The 26,062-nt window shown below is 37.7% G+C and overlaps 3 protein-coding genes across 4 annotated transcripts in view; 1 reads left to right on the forward strand and 2 right to left on the reverse strand.

The window, feature by feature from the left end:
• Window positions 1-7,427: 7,427 nt before the first annotated feature.
• On the forward strand, window positions 7,428-10,531 carry LOC112553737 (immediate early response 3-interacting protein 1-like). Its single transcript, XM_025221152.1, has 3 exons — window positions 7,428-7,564; window positions 9,579-9,674; window positions 10,119-10,531. Exons 1-3 carry the CDS (start codon window positions 7,474-7,476, stop codon window positions 10,172-10,174), a joined length of 243 nt encoding a protein of 80 aa, XP_025076937.1. The 5' UTR covers window positions 7,428-7,473; the 3' UTR covers window positions 10,175-10,531.
• Window positions 10,532-11,067: 536 nt separating this feature from the next.
• On the reverse strand, window positions 11,068-19,346 carry LOC112553736 (perilipin-2-like). 2 transcript variants are annotated; one of them, XM_025221151.1, is made up of 10 exons: window positions 19,212-19,346; window positions 18,163-18,392; window positions 17,730-17,812; window positions 17,326-17,481; window positions 16,652-16,838; window positions 16,294-16,461; window positions 16,019-16,144; window positions 15,097-15,260; window positions 14,598-14,717; window positions 11,068-12,236 (listed from the first exon to the last, which is right to left on the reverse strand). In XM_025221151.1, the coding sequence occupies exons 1-6, from the start codon at window positions 19,238-19,240 to the stop codon at window positions 16,418-16,420; spliced, it is 729 nt and encodes a 242-aa protein (XP_025076936.1). In that variant the 5' UTR covers window positions 19,241-19,346; the 3' UTR covers window positions 11,068-12,236; window positions 14,598-14,717; window positions 15,097-15,260; window positions 16,019-16,144; window positions 16,294-16,417. The 2 variants fall into 2 exon arrangements, with proteins under 2 accessions (XP_025076936.1, XP_025076935.1); XM_025221150.1 differs by lacking the exon at window positions 11,068-12,236 and adding an exon at window positions 13,220-13,789.
• Window positions 19,347-21,193: 1,847 nt separating this feature from the next.
• The window catches only part of LOC112554352 (spatacsin-like), a 30,313-nt gene continuing 25,444 nt past the window's right edge, over window positions 21,194-26,062 (reverse strand). The window contains exons 38-43 of the mRNA XM_025222094.1: window positions 25,756-25,863; window positions 25,480-25,648; window positions 24,845-24,921; window positions 23,746-23,895; window positions 23,382-23,533; window positions 21,194-22,795 (exon numbers count right to left, since the gene is read on the reverse strand). Coding sequence (XP_025077879.1) covers window positions 22,606-22,795; window positions 23,382-23,533; window positions 23,746-23,895; window positions 24,845-24,921; window positions 25,480-25,648; window positions 25,756-25,863 — 846 coding nt within the window. The 3' untranslated portion in view covers window positions 21,194-22,605. The remainder of the gene's footprint in view (window positions 22,796-23,381; window positions 23,534-23,745; window positions 23,896-24,844; window positions 24,922-25,479; window positions 25,649-25,755; window positions 25,864-26,062) is intronic.

The raw sequence follows: 26,062 nt of genomic DNA on the forward strand, positions 1-26,062 counted from the left end.
ATCGAGGTGTTATATATAGTTAATTTCGATGCCTCGTTCTGTATCTTGCCTCTCTGTATCTCAACACATGACATACTCAAGCATGTCTGGGCAATAAAGAGCTACAGTTATCCTATGCAACTCTTTTTGACAAATTAATGCATGAGAGAAATATGTGTGTGTGTGTGTGGAGGGGGGGGGGGTCGAGGATGGAGAGAGAAACAAAAATGAGAATGTTATGGCAACCATGTGCAATCGTAAATGTATTTCTCAATTTGCAGGGATGGGCAAGCTACTTTTAATTTGTAGCCGGCTACGCTAAAGCTACTTTTTTTCAAAATGTAGCCAGCTACACTACAGCTACAATTTTCCAAAACGTAGCCAGCTACTTTGGGCTACTTTTAAAATGTAGCCAGCTTCTTTTGGCTACTTTTAAAAGCGTAATGTTATAAAAGTTGGCTGTAGCCAGCTGGCTGTAGCAACATACACAAACATCAAACATACACAAAAAACACTATATTACTTGCTAACACAAGAACTGGTTTTTATATACATTGACCTTTATTCTGATCTGAGACCACCAAAAACTCCATATTAACAACAAAATGCAAAGGTATAAAACAAACTTTTGACTTAGTGCTGATAATTTGTGAATACTGTTAAAACAAATCTACATGCTTTCAGTCCTTCATGGAATTGAACTTGACCAGAACTTTGGCCTCGAAGTTGCTGTCTGTCCCCCTAGTGCGCAGCTTTGTCATGATAAGTCCTGCCAGACTGAACTATCTCTCAACCGCAGCACTGCTTGGCAAGACGGTGTTGGTGCGCAGATAGAGTTGTTTGATCGTGGGCTATTTGTCCAGTTCACTGACATTCTGTGACAATCCAGACATCAGGAAGGTAGTTGTCTCAGGGGTGCCGGTATCTTCTTCATAAATGATGAAGTCTGGCTGTTCAGCTGAGCACTTGGTTGGGGACTGGACTGGCGTGTCCATCATTGCTGCCTCTGCAGTCAAGAGGGATCTGCATTTCTCACGCAGGGTTTGGTCCCCAGTCCACATCAACTTGCACCTGAAACAATAATATGCACAATAATTAATGCTTTGTTTAATTTCGTTAATTTTTTTTTCTTATTGTTGTTTTTTAATTAATTTTTTTAAATGTACTGGTTTTTATGTACTTATTTTGATTTGTAGGCAAGTGTCAAAAGACCAGTGACAGTGAATATTATGTTTTGTTTTTTTAATCAACACCCTCCTCCCCCCACCTCCCGTTAAAAGTTAATTTTTTAATTTATTTACGGATATTTGTATAGCGCTTATTCTCGTGTAATCTGAGCTCTAAGCGCTTCACATTCTTCTCATTCTCAAAAGAACAGTGACACAGAGTAGCTTATAAATGAAGAAAAAATACACTGAATAATGAAAACTCTCCCTCACTTGGTTCGACACAGTTGCAAGCAGGGTGTCTTGGTCCTTATAGGCATCAGCAAATCTGGTGGTGTGGGGGGTGGGGGGGGTTGGTGTTTTACGCCGTGTCAGCAACTAAGGCTATATCACGGCAAGGCAGCCAGCCCTGTAAACAGATGCCACGTGCAGAGAAAGAACAGCGTGCCCGAGACGAGAAATGAACTCTGGGCAGCCAACCTTCACTGTATTGGTGACAGGCGCTAACAGCGCTAACCGTTGCGCCACCGGGCCGCCCGCAGCAAATCTGGTCTCCAACCCATTCAGGACAGCAGTAGCTAGGGGACCACAGATTTCTAGCTTGGACTTCTGTTGCTCGATGCGGATCTTGAGGGTGTTGAGCTGAGGCAGGAGGTGTCCCAATCCCACGTACTTCTCGCCCTGCAAGTTCATTCACAATCCCAGGTCTGGAGATAGATGTGGTGGGTGGGATTGCTGCTGTATATAAGAAATCCGTGCTTCTGAGGCCTTTGGTGTCAGAAACGTTCAAAGACTTTTGAGTCACTCAGTTTTGCCCTCACTCGTGGTTCACTGACGTTTCATGTCTTGCTTCTATATCACCCTCCTTACTCTAGAAACAACAAAGTGACTAATTCAGCATTCTGTGAGAGTTTATTCCCTGGTCTCCAACCTAGCTGCTGCCAACAAATACTTGTTATTCTTGGAGATGTGAATCTCATTTTGATGTGCCATCTGACCCTGACACTAAGAGACTTTGTCAGCTGTTGGATTCCCTTGATCTTGTTCAACATGTCAACTCCTCTACCCACTGTAAGGGTCACACCTTGGACTGGGTTATTGCGAGACCCGGCCATCACACTGTTAGGTCTATTGTTGTGGAAGACATGCAATTTTCGGATCATTTTCTTCTGTTGTTTACTACAAGCATGTCAAGGCCTGGCTTACCGAGAAAGACTGTGTATACTAGAAATGTGGGGGGCATGGATTCTGATTCTTTTCGTACTGAACTTCAGCGTTCTGCTCTCCTGGTCTCCCCTCCTGACAATGTGGATGAGCTTGTGGCTCTGTACAACAGCACCCTGACTGCTCTTCTTGACAAGTTTGCGCCTGTGAAAAAGGTGCATTACTGAGCGTCCTGATACCGCGTGGTTTACTCCGGAGGTACGCCGAGCCAAGAAGGTCAGGCGTCAGGCGGAGCGCAAATGGCGCAAGAGTAGACTGGAGGTGGATCGTCAGATTTATCGCCATACAAGGAGCCAGTGTTCAGCCATCATTGTCAAAGCTAGGTCGCGGTATGTTATGAATATTCTAAGCTCTGCAGTTTCTGATTCTCGCAAGATGTTCGCAGTTGTGAATGGTCTTCTGGGTAAAGATGTGACTCAGCCTGTTCTTCCAGAGATGGATGACCAGACCGCTGCCAGTATATTAAGTGCTTACTTTGAAGACAAGATAAAGACCATAATGGACAGCTTCAGTGACTCGGTTGATATTGTGGGAGCAAACCAGTGACTTGTTTTGTGGCACGCCCTCTCTAACTTTCAACTAGTGACAGAAGATGAACTATTTAGTTCGGCGTTGTAGCCCAACCACGTCTGTGGATGATCCTATCCCCACTAGTGTTCTTCTCCAGCACCTTGACATTCTGGTTCCTGTACTAGTTCGCATAGTCAATGCTAGCCTTTTCTCTGCCACTGTACCCAGACAATTTAAAACAGCTGTGATCAAGCCTGTCTTACAGAAGCACAACTTGGACCCGAGCTCGTGTAAAATCTATAGACCTGTGTCGAATTTGCCTTTTGTTTCGAAACTTGTGGAGCGTGTCGTTGCTCAGCAGTTGACATTCCACCTGGACTGCTACAGCATTTTGGATAAATTCCAGTCGGCGTACAGACCCAAGAACAGCTGTGAGACAGCCCGTCTGCGTCTTATGAATGATCTTCTGTGCAGTGCGGATGCAGGGAAAGTGACTCTTGTGGTCCTCCTTGATCTGAGTGCGGCCTTCGATGTCATTGATCACACCACTCTTCTGACTCGTCTCCAGATGGAGGTGGGCATTGGTGGTTCCGCCTTGCAGTGGTTCCATTCCTACCTCAGTGATCGCACACAAAGAGTGATGGTCAATCAAGCTTCTTCAGTGACAGTTCCATTGCTGTGCGGTGTCCCGCAGGGCTCTGTTTTGGGCCCGGTTCTATTTTCTATTTACACATCTCAGCTTGGTCCACTCATTGAGAAGCATAATGTGAACCGTAAGATGTTTGCAGATGACACTGAACTCTATTTTTCATTTAGTACTGACAGTGAGTCGGTGCGTGAGGCAGTTTGTGCTGTAGAAGATTGTTGCTTAGAGGTCAAGTCATGGATGCTGAGGAATAAACTCAAGCTTAATGATGAGAAGACAGAGGCGATGCTATGTGGTTCCAAGCTTAGCCTTAGTAAAGTCTCTCTAGACTCCATCCAAGTGGGTCAAGCTAGAATTCCTCTCTCCAGCTCCGTACGGAACCTTGGCCTCTATGTCGACAATCTTCTAACTATGTCTGATCATGTCAGTTCTGTAGTCAAGGCATGTTATTTCCATATTCGCACACTTGGTCGACTCCGACCCAGTCTTAATAAGAAGTCTGCAAATGCAGTTGCTGTGTCCCTCATCGGTTCTACATTAGACTTTGCCAACAGCTGCCTCTGGGGGATTTCAAAGAGTGAGTTGTCGAGGCTACAGCGAGTGCAGAATACGGCTGCGAGGATAGTTGCAGGAAAGAAAACAACTGACCATATTACTCCTGTACTTCGTGACCTACATTGGCTTCCTGTGGAGAAGAGAATCGAGCACAAATTAACCTTAACATATGGCTGTCTTCACGACCTTGCGCCTGTCTATCTACAAGAACTCATTCGCTGTTACCAACCTCAGCGGACCCTTCGTTCAGCAGCACACTTCAGACTTGAACGACCGAGTGTTCAGTCAGGGAATACAGTGTTCCCTCGCTACTTCACGGTTCATATATCGCGGATTCACTACTTCGCGGTTTTTTTTTTTGAGTGAAGTATCGATCGATATTTTCGTGCTGGGAATTATCGTTCTACAGAATACCATAGATACTTCAACAGGAAAAAGACGAAAAATGTAGCTGTATTAGTATTTCTATTAAAATACCATGGTTATTTTGTAGATAGAAAGAAAGAAATAATTGTATAACAGAAATCCATTGCTATGCGTAAGCGACGAGCCATGATTGTTATCTCCCATCTCGCAGCCAGTTCGCATCACTTTTTTGGGTTTCTCTGAGTAAAGTTATAATTTTTTTACACTAATTTGTTATTGTACTGTATTAATACCATGATTAATATATTACTTTACACTCACATGATATTGTTTTACATGTATATATTATTATTGCATGTATGTCGCTACTTCGCGGAAATTCGTTTATCGCGGCTGATCATAGCACCTATCCCCCGCGATAAACGAGGGAACACTGTACTAACAAGAAGACTGCGGGTTTCAGATCCTTCTCCAATGTAGTCCCGCTTTTGTGGAACTCGCTTCCCCTCTCGACGAAGGAGTCTGATAGTTTTGCATCTTTCAAGAAAAATCTTAAGACTCACTTGTTTATATTTGAAGTTTTCATTTGACCTGCAGTTTGGTGGCTGCTGGGATCACCGCGCATTGAGCGCATCTTTGTGATGCGGATACTAGCGCGTTATAAAATTACATCATCATCATCATCATCAAGTAGTCGAGGCACATGAAATTTGAGTTCTGTGACCAAGAACAAAATATATTAATTGTGGATACATCACCCTACTTAAAATAAAACTAGTAAAACAAACAAAAAAGGAAGAAAAAAAAATAGTAAAACTTACCTCCAACATTTGGTTCGCCGTTTTCCTGCTCATTAACTGCCAGTGAGTCTGGACACGAACTTTGAAAACTTCTCGTTCTCCAGCATGAAGAAGGACAGGTTGCATTCCAACAGGTAATCAAGGACGGCGGAATTGACGTCTGCTTTGCTGACGGTACTCTTGTGTTCCACTTTGAAGAGCTTCGAGACAGAGGGTTGGTCGTCGTCTTCCCTTTTCCGCTTTCGTGACGTTTCCAAGTCTTGAGTCAACTGCCTAGTAAGCAGTGGATGTTTCCTCTAAAATAAACACATGAAAATGAAACAAAATTTTAGAAGTCCATTCACAATCACAGCAAGTTTCTACCAAGCTAATTGTCATATTAAAATACTAGCATTAAATATAAAATCCTTCAAGCCACCATACTGTTCAAACGTCCTCCATGCTCTTTTTATACAAACAAACCAAAACACACACACACACACACTTTATGACAAAGACTAAATAGATAGTACAGAAACGGTAAAGACAGCAGTTTGATCAGTCGTCGCCCCTGCGGTAATCACGTTGATGCAACCCCTTACCTTTCCACAATCTTTACAACATGTACACTCCTCTATTCCAAAAGCAGAAAAGCAAGAATATGAAGAATGAACATCGATGAAAATCTCAACGAACTTACCTGCAAGTGCGTTCTCAAATTAAACGCCGACGTCTTGTTCGTTGAGTACTTTTTCGTGCTGTCGCACCCATTCTTGCATTTGAAACTATAGCCACATTTTGTGGCTTCGCAAAATGTAAAAAAATTCAAATAAGGCTGGAAATTGATGGGTACGTTCATCTTCGTTTTTCAAATCGCTCCCGCCACGTGGACGACACAGTACTTGCGGTTACTGATCGTGCGAGACACGTGGTGTCTGGCTGTCAAGACACCGAGCAGTGACAGCAGTGGCTGTCGTCGTCTTGCTGACACGCTGTCGACGAATGGTCGTGAAAGTAGCCAACATGTAGCCAAGCTACAGCTACTTTCTAAAATGTAGCTACGGCTAAAAGCTACTTTTTTTTAATTTGTAGCCGGCTAAGCTACAAGCTACAAAATTTGTAGCCAGCTACAGTAGCTGTAGCTAGGCTACAGCTACTCCCCATCCCTGTCAATTTGACAGCATTCAAGTTCGCATGACAGAGTTGTTTCTTTTTTTTTTTTTTCTTCTTATGTGCGACATGTAAATATTTAGGTACGGAAAATGAATTCAGCCGCTATTTGCAGAATTTTTTTTTTCCTGCCAAAAGCGATCTATTAAAAATGAAACATTGGGTTAAGGATCCCACGGATCAATTCCAGATTAATCGGTTAATTTCGCGAAGAAAGAGAACAAATATTCATACAAAAGAGTATATGACTGTGAGATCGAGCAGCAACTTTGCTAATGAGTCCAAAAAGGATCACTGCAATATGCTGCTTGTTTTTCGTGCTCTTCAAAAAACAGACCTACAAATGCAGGTCCGAGATCAAACTCCATGCTGACAGTTAAAGCGTTTGTACACAACCGAGAAAAAAAGATAGCATCATGATAGCATCACGGCAGTTGATGCTTGCGGTGTAAAAAGACACAACATTATTAAACAAATTTCATTTTAAAATATTGTTTACCCGTCTAACGCAATCACAAAGAAATGATGTAATATTTAGAATCAGATAAGTCTTGTAATCATATTAATAAATTCTAATTTAAATTTAATGTGACCAAAACATGAGAACAGTGTCCTGAGAGTTATCCCCGTCAGGGGACATCCGGGGTTTTATGTAGTCAGTTCCCTTTTGCATTTTGAGCTGGCAGGTAGCACCATTTTGTTCATGTTTAATAAATACTGTTTCATCAAACTACAACAGTGTCTAGTGTTGGTCGGCTGTAGGACGCAGCACGATACAAGAAAAGACAGCAGAGAACTATGGCAGACCTACCACTAATTATGGCCCTCCCCTGGTCACTCGACCGCCCAAAGCCAGGCAAGCATGCATCAAAAAACGTGATCAAAGTCTTAGTCCAGCAGAGGGTACAGTACAGACCACAAACTTAATTGTATCAGTTCGTCACTAACTTGTATCAATCAGTCTGTCACCAACTTGTAACAATAAGTCACCAACTTGTATCAGTCTGTGGAGCAGACGACGCGACATCGTGATCCGCAGCAAGGGAGGCAAGCCGGGTTTAGACTTCCGGTTGCCAACATGGCTTTCGGGTTGTACTCTCTGTTGGAAGCAGTTATTCTTTGCTTAAACGCTGTCTGTGTTTTACACGAAGAAAGATTTCTGGCTAAAAGTACGTATACAACTATTTCAATTTTTAATTCTTTTACTATTATCATTGTTAATTTGAACTGATTTGGTAATAACATTGTCAAAAAACTCAAAGAGAAACAGTTATCTAGAGGTTTCGTGTTTACAGCTGGCTGTGACAGTAAATCAAACTGAGCATAAATTTGTTATGTTACCAGTCCAGTTAGTTTGCCATCTATGCTGGAAAAATAACGTAGAAGTTAACGTAAGTTGTCACCCAAGGAAAGTGATGCTTCAGGAAAAGAGGACCCAACTAAAACGCTACCTTGATTTGAAAACGTCAGACGACATAAACAACGGGTAGAGAAAGAGAAAGACGGCTGAAAAGCAGATGACCAGTAGCTGTACTGGAGGTATCCCTAAAATAGATGGATCTTGAATTTCATTCAACCTTGAAAACTTAATCGCTAATCACAGTGAGAAGTAATATAGGCAAGACATTCCAGACTCAAATGCCAGAGAAAGAAAAGTGTTGGTGTCCCAGTTTGTCCCAGAGAACTGGTGTAGTATGATAAGCTTTGTATTTACTGAGCAGTGTTGTTTTGAATATTTTTAAGCTTGTCAAGTAGGCAGATGTGGAGAAAACAGACAGTAATTTGATTTGTGCACTTGTAACATCAAGACCTAGATAGGTCGCACTGTCTGTGCTGACCAGTAATGATAAAAGGAAGACAATGGAAGGTTATAAATGAACAGGCTTACTGAACAGTTGTGATGAATACAGCCTTGCCATTACATGGAATCTTCGATAAGTCAATAACATTCTGCATCTGAAAATATCAGAAAGTTGCTATGACATTTGTATGGACATGCAACTCTTCAGGGAAATATCGTTCCATCAGCACAACTCTTGCGAGAGCAACATGCTAACAGGTCATTGTAAGCTAAGCTTCCTGGAGATACATGATGTCAGTCATTGCAGATCCGCCCGTACTTCACATAAAGCTTGCTGTGATAGCTCGACTTATCAAAACTTTCTGAAGCAGCTGCAGAAATGTAATCAGAGTTTGAAGTCAGCGCCAATGCTCAGATCTAAAAATCTAAGTAATGGCAAGATGGTGCAGATGTGACAGTAGAAATAAAATAGCTCAGGAAAAGATGAAAAATGGCATAGGCACAGAAATCCTTCCAGAAAATATCGTAACAGATGTACTGATGAACATTAGACACAAAACTTCACAAAAATCAATGGACAAATATGAGGGAGATCAGTCACCCAGCTACGCGAAGGAACATCAGTATATGAGCTTTTAAATAACATTTATGACTGCTTATTATCTGTGTGTAATTATTGTGAGGCCTGGTTCTCTGCATATGGCATCTGTTTAGAGGGCTGGCTGCCTTGCTGGGATATAGCCTTAGTTGCTGGCTCTGAGTAAACAACAATCCCCCAACCACACCCTTGCTTCTGGTGTGTGGGTGTCATGGACCTTCATTTATTGAAGGTCTGTGGTGGGTGTGAACATGTGTCTTGCATTGGATTGTTGTTTTCTTAGTGTTGAGGTATGCTTAACTCTTAATTTATACAAATTTAAGTATATTGCACTGTATTATTATGTCTCATAAATGTGCTTCTGCAATACATCTCCCTTGTTCACTATCCTATACCAAAGCAGATTTGTCAACTAACCTTTAGCTCGATCAATACAGACAAATCGACCGGATTGAGCTGTAGCTATGAAGATGTTTACATCTACAGGTGCGAACTGTATAAAATTTAACTATATTTAATTTGAAAGAATACCAGTTATAATCAGAGGTTTGGAGGTATTTTTTAAGGCACAAGGGTTAATTGGCAGATCTTCACTGTTCAAATGTACAGGTAAGAGAAATTGTATTCAAGGACATAGTATTGGTATTAAAAGATGCAGAATTCTTTAAACTGCAAAACAACTAAGGATAAAAGGATTCAAGCCATATACATACTGAACACAGCTTGGACAGCCAGAAAATACCTATTTGAGGACATAGTTTAATATTCCATTCCTAATTTGCAGTTGGGTGGGGTACATCACAGCAAGGATTTGGTGAGGATCCAGGACTGAAATCCCAGATGCTTAATCTTGTTCGCTCTATACGAACAGTCATGAGGAGTAAGTATATTTGCAATATTTTTATTTTATTCATTTTTTGCAACAGCAACCACTATTAAGCATTATCATACCAAACATTTATCATTGGTTTCAGCTTTTTCTTTGTTTACGCTTATAAGTTATTTTTATAACTATATTTACAAGTGTTCTAATGACATAAGATTTTGCTCAAATAACAGTGATGCTGTGGATGATGGAATGTTTGCTAATAAATTTTTGGGGTCCCAAGGACCCTGTGCCAGAATCCCCATCGACGAAAATGAAGGAACTTTTAATGTAAGCAATTTTTTGCGTAAGTTTCACTCCATAATATGTTATCAACAGGCTGCTGTTCTATACGACTAGTTTTAAGGAAAGTAAATTATGGTGTTAAAACAATAATCACTTTTAACAGTTTTAACAATGCACTGAATGATCATTGTATTTTTTTTGTTTTTGTTTCAGTACCATTGATTGGAATCAACATTGTCACAATAGGGTTAATGCTAGTGCTTGGTTAGTGCTGTATATCTGTGCAGAAAAAAGGGTCAGTTCGAATGACATGGTGTGTGGAATGTTTTCCACTTCTGAGGCTGCTTAAAACACATAAATAATTCACACAAAAATTTGATTGTGCTTAATGTGCGCTTGTAATTCAGGATAATTCTTTGATATGGATGTGAACAAAATACTTTCATATTATGGCATTGCTTCTGTGTGTGCATGGAAAATGTACAATGTTGGTCCTTCTTATCTCATTTTACATGTAAAAATAACATTGGAAGTATAATTTGGAAGTGCATTGAAAGTGTACATGAGCAGGATGTTGTGAATTTATAAACAAAACAATTTTTGGAATAAATGTTTTCTGCAAACTACACCTTCTTTAATTTTTTAATGAAAAGACTACTCCGCAGGTTACATTTGAGATGAGAAATGGTGGTGTGAGATTATCTTGTCGATTTAGGAAGAATCATTTGTTAGTGGTTGATATAAATGTTGTAACTTGTTCAGAAGAAATATATGCATCTTTCATGTTTTTCAGAAAAAGAACTTTTTCACAGTAAAGCACTCGGTCCAACTTCTGAAGTTTGATCAGGCCTCTCAATATAAATTCAAATACTTGTTCATAAAGAAACACAACTCCATGCTTTCTGCTCTGTTTAAGTGCCCCTGTCTTCCAGTGTTATGGATAAGTTGCCGGCTCCAGGTAAAACACTAATCCCCCTCCTCCTCTAGTGTTATTGCTTTGGAAAAAGCATGCATGGTTGCTGCATTTCAAAGATGCTGCAAACGAAATTTAATCTGCAGACAATACTGTTTCTTTGTATTTTTTTCTATGTAGTGCAGACCTCTAATTTACCAAATGACATATGCATGGTCAAAAAAAAAAAAATCACTGCAGCTGCAAATCTGTATACAAACCAGGCAAGGTCCATACATTTTATTTGGTCAAATGAAGCTGGTAATGACATAAATAGAATTGTCATTTATTTATGCACACAACACACTTGAGGAAGGAAAAGAAAAAGCTACTCAAGATCCCAACAGATTTAAATCATAGCGTAAATAGCCCAACATTAATGTTTTTAAAGCTTTTTTTAAAAGATGCAATGGTAACACCCAGATAAAGCATTTAAACATTTCAATGTTTACAAATCGTCGAGAACCCTGTGTAAAAGTTTAGAAAATGTTGAAATATCAGGTCATTTTATTGGGAGTAGGGGTTTAACTAGTGTCAATTACATAATTTCAGAAATAGACTCTTCTCTTTATCAATCTAATCCCTTCCTGCCAAAGTAAGCTTATCATGACATTATTTTACACATACACATACACATACAACTTTTAACTTAAAACTTGTGCTTCAAAATAAATTGTGAATCTTGTATCAGGAAAAAATGGAAAGACGGACTTGAATATAAAAAGATTATAGCCTCAACTGATTTCAAAAGAAGGTATTGAATAATTAAGTTTAAATGCTAAAATTCCAGAAATTCCAAACACCTTTTTACGTTGATGTCTGCTGTTATTACTTGCTAATAACAGCAAAAATGGTTGCAAAAGCCACCATTCTTTTGTGTGTGTGAATAAAACTTACATGCTTCATTTAGGTATAATCTCACAGCTGCTACTTTAAAATGATGGATACTTCTCAATTAAAAATTAAAAACTGACCCAGCATTCTTTAATAAAAGATACCGCGATAAGTAATGAAATGCAAGAGAGTGTGTAGAGATGGCAGAATTCTCCCAAAGTTTTCAAAATTGTGTACTTCAAAAAGATTTGAAATTAAGAACTATAGTCCATGATCTGAAAACAAAGAGAGATTTCATGCTATGCACATGATATAGTCTCTTCTGTAAACCTCTACTTAAAGGTATTAGCACAGATTTAATGTGAAAAGTGCAGGATATTTTTTTTAAGGAAACTGTCTTAAGAAGTAAATGTACATAAAAAAGAGACTGAAATATAGTTTCTGTTGCTGCCTTAATCTGCTGGCTGGATGGCCGCACCATTGCAGTTAACCACTGCAACATCAGCAATCTCCATATCATCCAGCTCAAGGTTGAGATCAACAGCCTGCAAAAACAGCAAAAATGTTATTGATTTCAGGCAAACCCATCTTTAAGTCCTAGCATGACTGAAGTTGTGGAAATCTTTAATACGTTTATCAACAAGTATTAAACTTTTTAAATACAATGGTTTTTTAGAACACACTGAAGATTAATCAAAGTTTACAAAGAAACATTTGTAAATGTAAAAATGCTGCAATTTTTGCTGATTCTTCACAGGCTCCCAATAAATTCTGCTGTCCATGCCAATGACAAACCAATACTGTTTAAGGCTGTTATACCATTAATTTTGATGGAGTATTAAAGAAAGTTGTTTGATCAAATAGAGGTATTACCTCTTTAAAAGAATACATCCAACTGTTATGGAGCTACATATTGCATGAAATTAGAAGAAAAGTATTCTTTAAAAAATATAGGTAAGAAAAATAACTGCACATGCCTGTTCCCCCTACTCACAGTACACGAATAACTTCAAAAGGAAAAGTAAAATGACACTTTTTTAATATATACAAAAGTTGAGCTTGTATTAAGCTGACATTAGACTATGACATTTTTCATGGAGAATATCTCCAGCTATGCCCATTGCATTGTCGGGAATAAGATTCGAGATGTCTACATTTGTCAATGTCTGCTTATGCAATTCTTTGTCAATGAGCATGGAATCTATTTTTCTTACTTGCAGCCAACTTATAATCCTAATGGTTTTTTTCTTAAATCTACAACATACGGAACTGATAGTGTAAACTGCTTTATTTCAATCAGCGTAATGGTTGCCACTGGTCAGTATTTTGACATTTTTTGGTGCAATAATTTTTCAGAAAATATAATTCTCTAGATGTGCAAATGATTCAATTTGTCCAAAATCCCCCTGTTTGCTCCAGAAGTACTAACCAAAACAAACTTTTTTTAGCTGTTCTGTGAATGACTAATATTAAGTACACGTTTTGTCTTGCACACAAAGAATCCAAGTTGAAAATTCAAGAATCCAAATAAAGAATACATGTTGCTTTAATGAACATTTCATAGTAATAATCACAAATGTAATAATTATGCCAAATCCGAACATGGAAAGGCCATCTTCAAACTGACATGAAACTTTCTGAAACAGTTTAACCTGCTGAATACAGCAAGATACCTCCCCCACACACATTTATCACACAGTTCAATCTGCAGTTGTGTTGCACAGATGGTTCAAGCAGAAGCATCAATCAAAGCAAAAAGCTATGCTAAAAAGTCCGATTTGATTAAACTGTTTCTGGAACAACTTTTCTGAAACACTTTTTAAATGATCATATGCAGAGAGTTCTGAAAATGCAAGGTGTTTATTTCCATAAGCATTTTCAACATTCAGGTGTTGCCTTTTCAACATTCCCCATTTTCATTCTCTCTCTTCTCAACTTCCTTTTCTTCACATCTCTCCTCTGCTTCTTTCTTCTCAGTTTCATATTCTCTTTTCTCTGTATCAAATTCTGCTTCTTTCTTCTCAGTTTCATATTCTCCTTTCTCTGTTTCAAATTCTTCCATCTCTATCATTTCATTTTTCGTTTTGGTATGCAATCCCTGTCAGACAAAGACAAACTGTCTGAACCGAATAAATCACTAGGTGATTACAAATCTTTATTATTTTCAACCACATACAAACTTTTTAAAACTAGTATTCACTGTATTTTTAGGTGTTGTGCATAATGCATGAAAATTCCAATATATTTTAATGGCTTTTCATGCTTCATGTCCAATTCATTCTTTAGAGCTGATCAGTTTATGGCAATACAAACACTTTCAGATACACCAAGAACCAAACCCTTGTCCTTCAGTGTGCATGTTTGCACATTTGTGCACAGTGCATGGAGCCTAATGTCCTATCTATCTGAGAAGCAGTTCAAGCCACATTCTACAATTTATGAAGTTGAATTTATGACCAAATACAATGTCCTGTTAAACAATTCCAAAATTGTGAAGCAAATACAGCAAAGAGTGCGAGGCAACATTGAAAAAATGAAAACAAAAGCAGGGAGTATCAAAGTTAAGACTAATGATGGTGATGGTGGAGGAAGAAGATGTAAATGATTTAAGAAAATTATAGCATCACACTATCAATAAAATCAATACTTCAAGAACTCATTGGATTCATTTTACCAAAATTATTTTTGCGTAGTTCATATTCTTGGCTACATCTTGCTAAAATTATGAATGAAAACTTTGCTGAAATATTGCACGACATAGTTTGTCATCACAAAGGTGCTCTCTCCATGTGACAAAGAATGATGCCAGAATTTTCCAAGGGCTATAGAAGTCAAGTATGATGAAATCTTGAGTAGCTGGAAATTTCCACAGCGAATGAAAATTTGGGAAGAGGAACATTACTCACAAACCAGTCCAGCGTGTCAGTGACTCTACTCATGACCACTGAAAGGAACTCTTGGATCTTAGGCAGCAGCTCTTTGGTTCGCTCTAGGTACTCAGGTGAGATCTCATCCAACGATTTTTTCTGGATTACCACAAAAAGAAGTGTGATGCATGTTACATAAATTGGAAGAACAGCTTCAGAAAATAAAAGCTCTTTCTTCTGTCATCTAGGACTGCAAGGTCAAGATTCAAAATTACTAGAATTACACAACTTTTTTCTCAAAGCATGCTCTCAGTTTTCAGCATTGAAAGCAGAACAGTGAAAATAAAACGTTGCAGTACTGACCAAAGATTGGGGGCATCCTATTTGTTGTTTCTAATGTCCAAAGAAAAGAAGCTTAATAATGACTAGGAACATGGAACAGTTAAGCATGCTTGTATTTATTAAAACACTTTGGTTCTGCTTTAGACTGGAACAACTGTCCTGCTATAAGAAACATATTTTACACAGTGAATCTTACTTCCAGGAAGGATGGAATGGATTCTCTAACAAACTCCACAGCTCCCCAGAAACGCTGCTTGACATTGCCTGTCATTTGTTCCAACCTGTCGACCAGCGGGATCAATCTCTGGTACACATTGCTCCCCAGGATGTGTGCAAGCCGCAGAGACTTTCTTCGAGTGACTATATGGAAAGAAATATAACAACGCTAAAATTATCTAAAAATTTTCATTCCATATGACCATATCAGTTACTGACAGCCATGTAGAGAAGCTAATGGGATGAGCTCGGCTTATTCCTTGAAAGTTATTTCATGTTATAAGGTACAAAAGGTGGCAACAGGCTGTGTAAAGCTTACTTCATTGGGAACAAAAGCATAGGTTAAGCAATACTTAAAAACTCAAGTACAGCACCACCTGCCTCTTGGTAATCTAATAAGTCATACTATACTAAAATAATTTTAAACGCCTTTCTGAAGTCCGTCTCCTCACTATTCCTGTCACGAGAACAGGATTTTTAGCTACTGTGTAGCAAAACAATGGAACTCTCTCCTCTTCCATATCCATCACTGAATCTTTTAAAAGTGGACTGAAAACACACCTCTTCCTTGAGCATTACTCCTAACAAGAGTCTACAGAATGTTAATCCTTTTTCACCTCTCACCCTTTTCTATTTATTGCTACTTCCCTACTTGCCTTCCTCTGCTGAATCATGACTCTGTTACCCAATTCCTCTTTGCATTTTCTATATTTGTCTTTTCTTAGTTTTATCAGTACTGTTGTTAATCCTTCTATTCCTTGGTATGTTGTCCATGTCTCATTCTTGTCTCCAGCGTATATACTATACAAATCACCCATTTATTATTATTAAAACAGTCCTAAAGAACATGTTTATTTGACCAAGCACCAAAACATTTGTTGACAAACTCAAGGACAGCTTACCGCGGCAAGGTCTGGATTTTGCTTCTCATCAGAATATTTCACTAGCAGGCTATCGATGTACGTAGTTAATTCTTTGAGAGCCTCCTGATAGGCATCAGTCAGAGAAGAATTCTTCAGTCTTGACATCTATAGACAAATTCATATTCTTGAAGTCTTCAAGAAAGGGAGGAGTCAACAGAAAACTGAACGTTCTTTTATAGCCTTGTACATAAAATTAGAAATCTTTCACATGTTTTTATCAGAATTCTTTAGCCTCAAAAACCTCAGCAACTTACCACATCAAAAACTTTGGTCAAGTGCCCAACTGTTTCTTTTGTAAATGCATGATACTGCTTGAAGTCTTGCCGTGCACGTTTGTTCAAGCGGTGGTGCAGACGCTGTGTCAGCAAGTTCATACGGTCAAGTCGAGTCACTTTCGACCTCTTTTCCATCATCTTTGCCCTCTGGTTGACAGAATTCCCCATGCTTAAAGAACTAAAGATATAAGGCTTGCATAAATCTGAATTTCTATATTAGCTATTTAAAACAACAAAATTCTGGGTTTTTTAAAAATAATAGACTACCTCCTCCTTCTAGCAGATACTTGTCAATTAGAAGGAGCAATAAATTTATATTTTACAATTACAGACCTACCTCCTTCCTCTGGCAGGTACCTGTCAAGCATTTTCTCTGAGAGAGACAATGAGGCATCAAGCTGCCCCAGAAGGAATTCACCATAAGGAGTCTGCAGACCATAGTCTACTGCTTTGGTCACACGGTTCTTCCCAAAAGTGTAGATGCCAGAAACAGTATCTGTTCCAAGCTTGGCAACAGCACCAACCTGAAGAGAAAAAAAAAGACTGCTCAGTCTCTTTTGACAAATTGGAAAAAAAGGAAATGACTGGACATTTCATACGAAAGTAGGCCAAGTCTGCATTTGCTGCTCTAGGTTTCTCAATACTCATTATAACTGCTAGAATTTGAGGAACTCTATTCTAGAAATATTTTAAAATAACTATAATCTATAATAACAGTGCAAGCAGCAAAACCATAAGCTCCTGGTAGCAAAAATTAAAGGGCAAAAAACATGGTGCACTGAATTTTTTATTTTTTTAAAGCTATTTGAAAAATAAGAATTTTCTGACAATAACATGAATGCTAACAAAGTAGTATAATCATAACCAGTAAAGCAGTCAACACTTATCAAGGAACCAAGTTCATGCACTTGTTAGAAAGGTCTTTTTATCTGAAAAAAAATATTAAATGTATAAAGAATGAATAGCATCAGGAAAGAAGTGGTACCAAAAAATGAATTTTTTTTAATTTACCGATTGCTTGCCACTGTTCACAACAGCACTGGCCGCAGAAGTGCTCATGTTCACTGCAGAAACACCAACATTAACTGCAGCCACTGCTGGACGAATCACAGGGTTCAAATATGGGCCAAGAGTTTTGTCATACTTCTCTTTGCCCTCACGAAGAACCTGCCCAACAACATTAAACTGGCCATGTAAAAAAAAAAACAAAAAAAACTGACAATTATCAATCATGTCATTACATCCTAAGAAAAGCTGTCAATGTTATAAAACTTCAACTTCATAGTTTTATGTAGCTAAAGAACTCTTCCTTTAAGGCATCTAGCTTTTCAAAATTTATTTTGAGAAAATAGAGAAGTACACAGCACTATCTGGTGGTGGTGGTGTGATCATGCACAAAATATAATCATAAAAACCTCATCAGTAGGACGAGTGATGATTGGGTATTTCTCCTCCAGTGCATCTAGAGTGTCGCAAGCAACATTGTTTACTTTCTGGACTGAAAACAAAACAAAAAAAAAATGGTCATCGAGCAAAAAACTAAACATATCTTGATTCTGTTACTTTTTGAAGTTTGAGAAAGGCTTTAAAAATATTATACAGATCATGCAGTAAGGCCAAGGTCTAAATCTGCCTTTTTAATATTTAACAAACTTGTCCAAACAATGAAAAAGAATGAATAACCATTCATTTCTCATTGTAGAGAAAAACATTAGCCTACCTATCAATAGCATCATGCAAGCTAGTAAATTGGGGTAATAACAGAATTTAACAATATACAATTAAAGCAAATTCTATCCAAAAACTATTATTTCTGATGAGCAAAGTTAGTCTAAAAGGTGGTCTTACGCTGCGGCTGGCAGTGATTCGTAATGATAGGCAGTGTTTTGCCGGCAATGACTCTGGCTGTTGCTTCTGCAAGTCCAAAGGTTGTTCGAAAGAGGAAATTGTGCCCTTTGGTGCGCTCGTAAATATCCAAGACCTGATGACAGGTGTCATTAACGATGGGAAGCTCTCCAAGCTTATGAAACAGTTGTTCCTGCTGTTGCTCCATGTTTTGTCGGTACATGCAGTGCTTTCTGATGACAAGAATGGAAAGCCAGTGTAAAGAAAAAGCCTGAAGACGTTTTTTCCACCTCTACCACTTTTTAATACATATATAATGCTCGGCCTCACAATTAATGCCTTCTTCTGTGTCAATGTTTCATATGTTTCCTTAATAGCCTGCTGAGATTTGCGGAAGTAAACCAATGTTGCACAGATACATCATTATATATGTATGCCGCACACAACTGGCTGTGAAATAAAATCGATACAGCTGGTTCACATTTGCGATGTGTGATTCTGCGACTCTGGTGACTGATGGCATTTTATGGATGCCTACTCGCCACTCCCGGCCTTATCTACACTCCCAGACAACAATTCTTAATAAATAACTACTCAGACTTGTCGAAGTTATAAATAGCTATATCTATAGTAATAATAGCAACATGTATTTAAACACTATACTACATAGTGACATCGTCTGAAGTCGCTAGAAAATCACTGGCCCTCGTTCGAACACTCTAGAAACATGATTTTGAGTTAAATTAATCGAATAGCTATCCATCAAAATGAAATGGCAAAACGTTGTCACTGTGAGAAAGTACGACGAAGTGGAATTTCAAGTTAATTTATATATATAAATGTGTAATAATATTCAATCTTATCGTTATTAATTATTAGTAAAGAGTTACCAACATCTACATCTTCTGAAAGCCTATAACCACATTGTTTATGTTGTGATTAACCACGCAAATTGCCTGTGCTTCACAAATACAAGGCATAAATTAACAACCACACTTCATTTAAGAACTTACAGATGAAGCAAACTTAAACAAGTATGTTACTATACTTACTGGCAACGAATCCGAAAAAGCTCGAACATCAATTCCTACGCATGCAGTCGTCTGCTTTTTATACAGTGAGACTCGTCTTTATAACTCACTCTCGCTAGCGAGGGTCAAAGTCCAATGATAAATGCGGAATTGTGATCACGTGGACTGTGTGTGACGTTGTTTGTGTGCAGGGGGAAGTCCCTTGAGTAATGCTCACTGCCGTTGGCAAAACGTGACTGAACTGTGGGCAAGAGTTGATTTTTGGGTACAAAGTCCACACGTGTACGTGAACATTGATTTCGCCCCAGACTATCCCACGTCATCGATAAACCGTCAGCAAAGGTGTGAATGGTGGTAATGAGTGTATCACACAAGGGTGTCAGGCCTTGGACTTGGTCATAAACAGTGCTATGGACTTTGGAATAGAGACTGACCACATGCAAGAAGACAAAACATTGCATGTGCAACTGATTAAAGGTCGTATGTGAAGAGTGTACAACAGCTGAGTACCCAAAGGGGAATGGAGTAAAAAGGGGTATAGAGTTCATGGGTGAACCAAAGATGTGTATAGATATTAGTTCGTGGGTGAACTGTCCGTTGGAAGAGCCACCCGGCCTCGATCGATCACTCTTTCCCAGCTTTTGTGTAAGGTTTATTAAAAGATTATTCTTTGATTAGTGCTTACATTTTTGCAATACAATCTACTTACGATCTCATGTTTAATCTGTAACTTGCTAGCGTAGTTTATATTATCTAATCCCTTTTGTTTTTGTTTGTTTTGTTTTTTTACAAAGTGAGCAAGTGTAGTCCAGTATTTTAATTGATGGTGATTGTATACACATTTTGCTTCACTCACCCAGGGTAGCCTAAAACCCTCAAAACACCACTGGTGTACAATAGGGTAAGTTATAAAAAGGTAAGACAACCCACACTGGATCAGCAGATTAACTAGTTCAAAGACTAAAAATATACATGTCACACATTATCATTATAATCTCCAAGCTCCTCGGTCATGACCTAGTCAGGTGCATGTTATAGGCTATATAAATTTGCAGACAAATCCAGTAACTATAATAATAACAGCAATTTGAAATAGATTGCTAACAACTCTACTGTAGAAAACTATGTATTATGCTTATAGTTTTGATAACAATGAGGAGTGAAAAATGTCAAAAACTATTATTATTAAAAGTGGTATTATGTATAGACATTTTAAGATGTGGTTAAGGAACTACAGCTAGTGTCAGTGCCTTTAGAGAAACTCATCAACTTTAGTAGGTTTCTTTTTTTTTTCTCTCACTGGTTAGTTGAATTTAGAGCCAAACATGTAGGGAAAACATGAAAACTTTAATAGACCAAACTGCCACTAGTATTCTAGCAAGAGGTACATTATACATGAAAGTGTGAATCCAGTTCTAGAATTGCCACATTACTCTTATAGTCTCAGGCTCTTTGGTCAGTTGAGCTATTTATTAAAAAAATCTAAATATATCCTTATGATACTTAGTGAAACATGTGTATGATAAGCACCCTACATCTCTAATACTCTTTGTGATATAAGGAAGACAAATCTCTGAACCTGTGGGGTTCATTTACATTGCAGAACATAGTTCTAATATATGTTTGATATTAATGCTACAGTTTTCTTTCTTATAAAACTCTTTCAGGTTAACTCAGAATTTATGTGCTAAATCAAGAAGAAAAGGATAAAAAATAAAAATGCTATAAAAATAGATGTAGGCATTTATTTCTTGAATACTTCACTTTCGTCTTCTGTCCATAACTGACTATATAATTGGCTATGCTTGTTGCATGCATCCATGTCTGTGCGTGTCTTTTTTTCTGTAAAGCGCCATGAACCTGTCCATAGGATATAGTAATGTATATGCTCACTCTATTATTATTATTCACCAAAAATAAATATAGAGAAACATCTTTCTAAAGTTCAGCCTGCCTAATGAGCAGCCACACACCACCAGCAAACAAAAAGACAGTATGCTGTGTACAATTTACAGACCAAAATTTTTTTAAATTCTGTAAATGACATTTTTTCAATATAATTTTGTAAGTTTAAAAGATAAAAAAATGTATCAACACACTTTCATTTACTGTACATCCAAACATTGTACTTACTACTTTTCTTTACAGACATGTTATTCACCTAAAGTTAATCAAGTAAACTTAACATGTCCAGTTCATTGATGCTACCAAAGTACAAAATCATTATTGCTACTCTTGACTGTGACTTCTAACAGCTGAATGACATAACTGCTTTGTATTCTCTTTGTTATCTTGTTCTCAATAGGATCTTTTACAATGTTATATTATCTCTTACATAGTTGTACTGAAACCAAGTATTATCAAAGAGATGTAGATTACACATTAAGCTTATCATTTTATTAATATATAATGATTATGTTCATTTTTAGAATTGTGCCCCTTCCCAAGTTCTTTCACTGTGTGTGACAGATTTTTTTAAAGTACACATGTATTTATGCATGTATACTTTTCTATACATCTGTTCTTTCCCTCTTTGTAGCTTTCGTTTACTCTCTCTCTCATGGACACATATACACCACATACACACACAGTCATAAAAATAGAACTAAGCTTATGATGCATCACATTTTCCAAAATCAGGTAGCTAATATAGCATAAGCTTAACAATACATACAAAACAATCAGTAACAGTTTATTTAAAACTATGATAACATCAGCAAATATTGAATAATGCATTGACTATGCTTTGTTAACCACCTTGCAAAGTTTTATAAATTTGGATTACCAATGATCTTAAATACAAGTTGTCTTTTAAATACAATAACTTTATACAGTTACCTTTGAGGTAGGTGCTATGTTACTGTGTGACTAGACTGTAATTGTAATTTTAACTTGTAAATATCTTAATTACAACATTGTGTTCATTCTCTTGGATCCACACACATATCCACATCCACACACTTGAAACATGTTCCTATGAAAACAAGCAAATATTTGGTATTTATAATTTTAGCACATGCTATCCACTTCAAAAATCCTATTAAACATTCTATACTATGTTTATGAAATATCAATGTTGTGTATGTGCATGAATTTATGTTATATGTGGATGCTATGACCCACTCTTTTTCACTTGTCCATTGAACACACACCTTGTAGTCTATTTCAAAACTCCAGTGGTCATCAATAAGCTTGACACAGAATTATAATGAAAGACATCCCTTGTTGGACAAAAGCAAGTTTAAAAAAAAATTACTCGAGACTTTTCAGTATGGAATGCTTATCACTTGTAGCTCTACCATTACGAACACAAGTTCATTGCACTTAAACCAGCATTTATGCAGTCTTTTAAATATAATCTGGAGAATGTGCATATAGCTGAGTATAACTCGCAATACAAAGACTGCTGACATCACTACGGTTGTGAAGCAAGCATGTCTTTAATGTAGCTTCCACAGCTGTCACTGCGCACAAGCTCCTTTGTGATATCCTGCAAGCCCAAGTCCATTGCAATCTTGTACTGCGTCCATACATCTGGACAGTATTTCATCAGTTTTCGTATATGTGGCATGACAGCTGATGACTTGTTAGCAACCTGTTTGAGTCTAATAAAAAAAACCAGCAAATAATAAATAACAAAACAGTCCATTTGCCTGAAAGTTCTTACACATCTCTAAAGTATAAATGACGGTGGCATCATTTCCTAAACATTTCACAGACTTAGCAATCTTAACCCTTGGTATCCATTACAGTAGATAAGTTACAGCCTCCTGTGACTATTGCATATTACCTGAGGCACAGTGTTTTAAAATGCAAGGAAGCTTGAATATAATTTAACAAAGTATCAGAACTAGATTTTACTATGCCTGACAATCTCTTTATGTGAATGTTCAAATCAAATCAAAATCAAAATCAAAATCAAAACAGACTTTATTGTCTGCCCAGGAGGACAGAAATTTGTCTTTGCTCACATACACATACAGACATTTAACACACAGTTAGGAGTAAAAGTGAGGAGTAAAATAGTGTTGATTGCACCAGTCCATCAAGGCAGTGTATGTTTATCCTAACATGATGCATACTTCCTATTTATACCAGCCATTACTTGCATGTACCTCTAAATGTACAATAAGTTCATCACAAGAAATGATACCAAGGATTACAGAATGACAAAGTCAAACAAGTTGTCACCTTCGGAGAGTGTTCTCTATAAGAGCTGGCGTAAGTCGGATGTACATTCGCAGATCTTGAAGGTATCGCATGTCTCCATTCATCACCACATGCTGAAACAATCCTTCAGCCCAATCAGCATTTTTTCCATATGCCTCCATCACCACAAAAACCTGGAATGAGTCAAGTCCCATTTTTGCTGCTGTTATTTTTTCGCTTAAAATTCCCACAAAACTTAAAAAAAAAAGTGACTGCAAGATCAAAGCCTTCTGGTTGCACATAAGCTATATTTTGTAAAAAATTACAACAACAAAAAATCAAGCCTCATTATTAAAAAATGAAAAAACAAAAATCCTCCTGTTGCCTTGACCTGTAAACTTCTTACCTCTGGAAATTTCGGGTGAGCGCTGACAAAGGCTGTTATTTCTTCTGCTGTCAGGTTGATGACCTTGACACCTGAACCTAACAGCTGAAGCTGCAAGTTTGCCAACCTTGCCCAGCGCAGACATTTGTGTGCATGCTGGTAGCACTTGTCCTAGAACACAGACAAAAGTGTTGCCATGAATAAAATGTAGGCCAAACATTCAGGGTGTGTAGTCCTGAAACTGTGACAAGGCACTGCATAATACCCCGAGTCCTGATAGGAACATGCTGACTACAGAGGATCAAGATATCAGAAATCCATGAGTACACAAGAACTTCTCTTTGCCCTTTATGATCACTTGATTTTAAAAATCTGTATCAGCTAGCACTGAAAGTACAAGAATAAGCATATCTTTTCCTCTTCACTTAATGTGAGGAGGTGTAGGAGTGTGGGTGGGGGTTGTTTTAAAACTCTGTATCAGTAATCTAAGTGCACTCAAATCTTTCCCTCCTCTTAATGTCTTTTAAAAATGTTGACAGTCTCAGTTTTTTTTTTATTAATGTTTGCATTATATTGAGCAACTTTTAAAGGCTGTGGGGAGACAAACAATGAATTTATATCAAATCCTTTGTATTCTGTCCAGGTCTCCTACTAATTGTCTTAAGACTTAAGCGCTATATAAATCACACATTTAATATTTTTAAAAATACAGAAATCAGGATAGTTCTAATTGCAAAGATTTTACTCTGCTTAGATACAACTTAACAAGCATCTAACTGTTGCCAGAAGTTCTCAAAAGCTTTACATACACCCACCATACTTATTATGCATCAACATATTTAATACCAGTGAAAAGCATTTTGCATGAGTCAATGTATTTTTTCAATAAAATACTATGTATTTTAAAGCAGAAAATAAATTCCTATAGGAAAGCAAAGGATCTTAATATTGGAGAAGTGTCACCATCATGATCTCTTCCCGGATATCACTCTTGAGTATTAAAAACTGCGATATCTTTTAACGTTAGAGGGTCAAAGCTCCATGTCTGTCTTTAAAGGAGGACACTCCAAACAAGGACAAGTTGATAAGAGACAAATCTGATAATAAGCATTTACCTCACCTTCACATAGCTTTCTGCAGCATCACTGAAGTACTGAATGCATTTTTTTAGAGTTTCTTCTACATCCTTGTTGGCTTCTGAAAAAATAAAATCATGGAAAAATGCTTTAAAAAAAGCTGACAATAAAAAGCAACTCATTTGAACAATAGTGCATCTATACAGAGCATGTCTGTTGCTATAGGAGAATGGGGTGTGATGTGGGTAAGAGCAACATCTGTAACATAATATGTTTTCTGTCCTACTTTTCCCAGTGTTTATCAGACATTTCCCACTCACCTAAACACTGAAGAACAGGCTCTACCACTTCTCACAGGTACATCATTTATAGTCTCTTCTTTCCCTCCTCATAAGTGCACCATTTGTACAATTTCTTTTTCCACTCCTCACAGGTGTACCATTTATACAATCTCTTCTTCCACTCTTCACAGGTGCACCATTTAAATAGTCTCTTCTTCCCTCACAACTCCCCCCACCTCACATGCCATCTATACACATATACCTGCATTCAAGCAGGCTTTCTGTCACAGTGAGAGTAACTTCTCTCATATACATACCAAAAAAAAAACACACACACGCATAACATAGTACAGGAGAGTAATTATTATATATCCCCTAAGTTTATTCCAAATGCTCACCAAGGGGCTTGTCCTTTAACAGGGCCAAGTGCCTGTGTCCTGATTCATCAAGCATCTGTGCAATCTCTCTGTACATGCTGAAGTTCAGAGCCACCATGGAGTAAGTGTCCTTGTCATCACCATGAAATCGTTTTAGATAGTCCAAAATAGCAATCTTTAGCTTGTCCTCCTGATGTGTAATATAAATAATATAAGTTTACAACAAAACTGTATGTGTGTGCACATACAAATGCACACATAAGTACATATACTAAAACAAAATGAATGAGTTCTAACCTTATCGATGCCCTTGCGCAGCAGCATCTCAAACTGATGGTCTTGCTGCAGCTGATCAAAGATGTATGTCATCTCACCGTATCGTCCAATTCCAGTCAGGAGTCGGATCTGATTAAAGGAACAGGGTCAACTAATCTACAGCAAGATAGAGACTAAAAATACACATAAACACAAATGCCATCAATATATAAAAGTTAGAATATTGAAATCAACATATAATTACCCAGTGTAAAGCATGACCCATGGTTTAATGAAACAAAACTTTGAAGGTAGTTCTCATTTTTTTTATGCCATCTTCATTCTTTTC

The sequence above is a fragment of the Pomacea canaliculata genome, linkage group LG13 (genome assembly GCF_003073045.1).
Source record: "Pomacea canaliculata isolate SZHN2017 linkage group LG13, ASM307304v1, whole genome shotgun sequence".
Classification (NCBI taxonomy): domain Eukaryota; kingdom Metazoa; phylum Mollusca; class Gastropoda; order Architaenioglossa; family Ampullariidae; genus Pomacea; species Pomacea canaliculata.

Coding starts and splice junctions, on each gene's coding strand:
- LOC112553737 (XM_025221152.1), top strand. CDS start 7,474: ATGGCTTTCGGGTTGTACTCTCTGTTGGAAGCAGTTATTCTTTGCTTA. Junction 7,565..9,578: donor AGAAAGATTTCTGGCTAAAA/GTACGTATACAA, acceptor CCTAATTTGCAG/TTGGGTGGGGTACATCACAG. Junction 9,675..10,118: donor TATACGAACAGTCATGAGGA/GTAAGTATATTT, acceptor TTTTTGTTTCAG/TACCATTGATTGGAATCAAC.
- LOC112553736 (XM_025221151.1), bottom strand. CDS start 19,240: ATGTTCGAGCTTTTTCGGATTCGTTGCCA. Junction 17,813..18,162: donor GAATCACTGCCAGCCGCAGC/GTAAGACCACCT, acceptor TTTTGTTTTCAG/TCCAGAAAGTAAACAATGTT. Junction 17,482..17,729: donor TCACTCGTCCTACTGATGAG/GTTTTTATGATT, acceptor GTTGTTGGGCAG/GTTCTTCGTGAGGGCAAAGA.